Genomic DNA, 3,539 nt, shown 5'->3' on the forward strand with positions numbered 1-3,539 from the left:
TTAAGATTATAATAATTTAATTTTAAAGCACAGCCACCACAAAAACAGACTTACTTTGAGATCATTCTGAGGTTAAATAGAAAATAAAGATTTAAAACCATCACAAGAAATAGTTTGTAGCTGTGCTGTTTTTGAAATCAAATCTCTGCATAGCTGACAGGAAACACCGGCATCTAACAATGGCTTGGAAAAAAACAGTTAATCTTCAAAAATAAAGTATAGGCCTATACACAAACCCATCGAAAAAGCATGTGTCCAATTATTTATGTCATATTTTAGAGCAGTCACTGCAATTTATCAAAGAAATCAATTAAATCGGTATGTGGGTGTGTGTGTGGGGGGGGAAAGAACAGATGTAACCCCCTTTGTAATCGTTAACATTTTCATAAGTAACTGTAATTTAATTACACATTTTTTTCTCAGTAACTGTAACCGAATACAATTACATTTATTTTGTAATTAAATTATGTAATTTAGTTACATGTAACTAGTTACTCTCCAACACTGACTGGGAATGGTTGCTTATATTATGAGAATATGTTGGGAAGTATGGTAGGCTATATTATAAACGTACCTATTATATATGAAAAATACACAATCCGCAAATGTAAATGGGTATCACAAAAAATATAAAAATACTTTTACACATTTACAAATAAAAATAGGTCACCAACTTTATACTTGAACAGCAACAAGAAATAACAAAGACTAAAAAAGACTGAAAAGCCTTAAATCTGTCATTTGATTGATTTATTGATTTGCATTGCACAACGTGTAATGCTATTTGCTTATAAAGTTTGTAGACTATTTTCAGTCTTTTTGATTCTATTAATTTTCTTATGCGTCAGTAATTTGCTATGATTGTTTTTCATGTTTTCTTACTAGGCTACGTGTTCATAGTTCAAAATTCTGAAATAAAAAATATACCAAACTAAACCTTTAAAAAAAAATCAAGAAAATAAATAAATATGTAAGCACAAACCCAGTGTCTTTCTCCTCTGTAAAAAGTGCTGTAATCTTTTTGCAAGCACCATATAGGCTACACTTATAATCTTCTGTAAATGTATCATTTACAAAAGTGTATTGCTCATAGGGTTTTGTGCTGTTTTCTTGTTGTTTCGTGTGCATTGCATTACTGTTCTTCAATTTATCCTCGGCATCTGATGTTTCATGAGACCGTTTGGTTCAGTCAAAAAAGTGTGTGTTAGTGTTGACAGACACCTATCAAACATTGACCAGAAACCTTCATATGAACACACACACACACATTCTAACTCATAGTTGCATTGGAGGAGCTTTGAACTGCTACTCCAGCAAATATTTTAAAAATCATAATCCTATACAGAAAATACACATAAGTCCTAAATTTGTGTTTGTTTATTTTCTCTCGTTATTTTTGATGAACATTAATGTCTGTTATATTTTTTCTGTAGCCTATAGCTTTTCATATCTATGATCTAGGATGTTTGAATTCTGTTTTAAACTCAATTATTCTTTTGTGTATTTCAATATTCATTGCTTTTCATACAATACTTGTGACCCTGATTAATGATTGACTGAAACAAAATCGATACCAGCAGGGGCCAGTTGCATAAACATAGACACTATGTTAAGACTGTGTCTTAAGAACTAGTTTGACCAACTAGCAGCTAGCCAAGAGATAATCAGTCTCACTTTTCTGATTAAAATTGGGCCAATCTACATTTTTGTTACTGACTTTAAACAGTTATGACCAGTCTAGAACAAAACAAATTAGATGGCTAACTGGCCACCAGATACCAGAACTTGAGACACATACACTGTGTGTTATGATTAGTTATGTCACTTTGGAATGTAAAACAATAAACAAACAAAAAACATAGGTATCTTACATATTTGCTCTTTGGCTGTGTTGTGTGGAGAGAAAGACCACCCATTCGTTTCCTCCCCCCAAACTGTCCACATACAGAACCTGCTGCCGCTTCCAGCTACTGTCATCCTTTACCACAGATCCCTGCATTGATTGATATAGCTCGTAATGTGGTGCAGTAGAACAGCGCTCGGGAGACTGCGGAGGATCGCCCCGTGTACCGTCACCGGATTTCATCGCGCAATGTCCACGTTACCGAAGGTGTATGTGACGCGCAAGGTGCCGCCGGACGGACTGGACATCCTCCGCGAATCCGGACAGTAGGTTGTCACCAACTAGTTTCATAAAATGTGTTCCACGGTTATTATTTACCATAAGTGTATTATTTGAACTTTGTATTATTTGGCCCAAAGTTTATCATTAGATTTCGAATATTGATGGTATTGTAGGATAAGGTTTAATTTGTTGACATTATAGCCTAGTTAAAAAAAATACTTCTGCCATTTATTAAGCTTTAACATTTATTAATACTATTTAGATCAAAAGTTGTATCTGTTAACATAGATTATGCACTCTGAGCTGACATGACTGAATAATTTTAGCTTATACATTTACAAAGGTTAATAAATGCTATGAAAATAGGCTATAGCATATTGTTCATTGCTAATGCATGTTATTTAATGCATTAACTAGACCTTAAGTGGGTTACACTTTATTTTATGGTGTCCTTGTTGCAGTGTAATTATACATTTAAGTAGCCAACTGAGTAATATTAATTAACTACATATGGTTAGGGTTAGGATTAGGGTTTAGTTTAGGGTTACTTACATGTAATTAGGCATAATTTATTGTTATAGTAATTACATGTTACATGTATAACAAGGACAACTTAAAATAAAGTGTTACCAAAAACTACTACCAAAATCTCTCTGCCAAAGTAAAGGTGCTGCCACATTTAACCTTGTTTGGTAACTTTTCGCTGTCAAAATGGAATCGTGCCATCAGGAATTTCACTTAATAGTAAATATGTCTTTGCTTGGGTTAAAGTAGAAATTGGCTTTTGTTTAGTTTGTGCTTCATACCTTTCTAGACAGACATTGGGCCTTGTGTCTGCGAAATTTTGCAGCGACATCGCGATTCAAATCTGGTGATTCAATCATCTTGAATAAAACGTTGTAGGCCTACTCTAATCTAGTTTCTATTTTAATTCATATATCATTACATGTAAGATGGACACAGGCAAGTTTAGCCAACCAAGACCATAATAAGGTAAATATTTTCTAAACCAAAGATTTGTTCAACAACTTCCAACTAGAACCTCTGCTCAACTGAAGATACTGCAAGAAACAAAGTTAATAAAAAACTTGTGACCAACTGGCTGAGCATTCACATTCTGAACATTAGTCATCTGGGATATCAGACTCATTTCTATACAGATTTACAAACATATAAGTGAATAAAAATGCCATTTTTGGGGTCAAAGAAAACAAAAAGTCTATGCATTATGATGATTTGCCATTTTAGTTTAATTTGTTTTGGGAGTTTGTGGGCTTCTACTTTTCAGTAGCTCAGTTTATGGAGATTCAACTGAGTCAAATACATGTAAATCATTGAACTGCTTTTTTCACATCTTTCTCTCACTCTCCAACCTTCTCTTAATTCAACCCACACAATCCCAGGGTGCAGTTTG

At 33.7% G+C, this 3,539-nt stretch overlaps 2 protein-coding genes across 2 annotated transcripts in view; one reads left to right on the top strand and one right to left on the bottom strand.

The window, feature by feature from the left end:
- Positions 1-1,933, bottom strand: part of uba6 (ubiquitin like modifier activating enzyme 6) — a 22,327-nt gene extending 20,394 nt beyond the window's left edge. Inside the window, exon 1 of the mRNA XM_016233227.1 lies at positions 1,872-1,933. Coding sequence (XP_016088713.1) covers positions 1,872-1,916 — 45 coding nt within the window. The 5' untranslated portion in view covers positions 1,917-1,933. The remainder of the gene's footprint in view (positions 1-1,871) is intronic.
- The window catches only part of LOC107551557 (glyoxylate reductase/hydroxypyruvate reductase), a 4,392-nt gene continuing 2,772 nt past the window's right edge, over positions 1,920-3,539 (top strand). Inside the window, exons 1-2 of the mRNA XM_016233197.1 lie at positions 1,920-2,169; positions 3,529-3,534. Of these exons, the coding sequence (XP_016088683.1) occupies positions 2,018-2,169; positions 3,529-3,534 (158 nt within the window). The 5' untranslated portion in view covers positions 1,920-2,017. The remainder of the gene's footprint in view (positions 2,170-3,528; positions 3,535-3,539) is intronic.

The sequence above is a fragment of the Sinocyclocheilus grahami genome, unplaced genomic scaffold, assembly GCF_001515645.1.
Source record: "Sinocyclocheilus grahami isolate Dianchi unplaced genomic scaffold, SAMN03320097.WGS_v1.1 scaffold427.1, whole genome shotgun sequence".
NCBI lineage: Eukaryota > Metazoa > Chordata > Actinopteri > Cypriniformes > Cyprinidae > Sinocyclocheilus > Sinocyclocheilus grahami.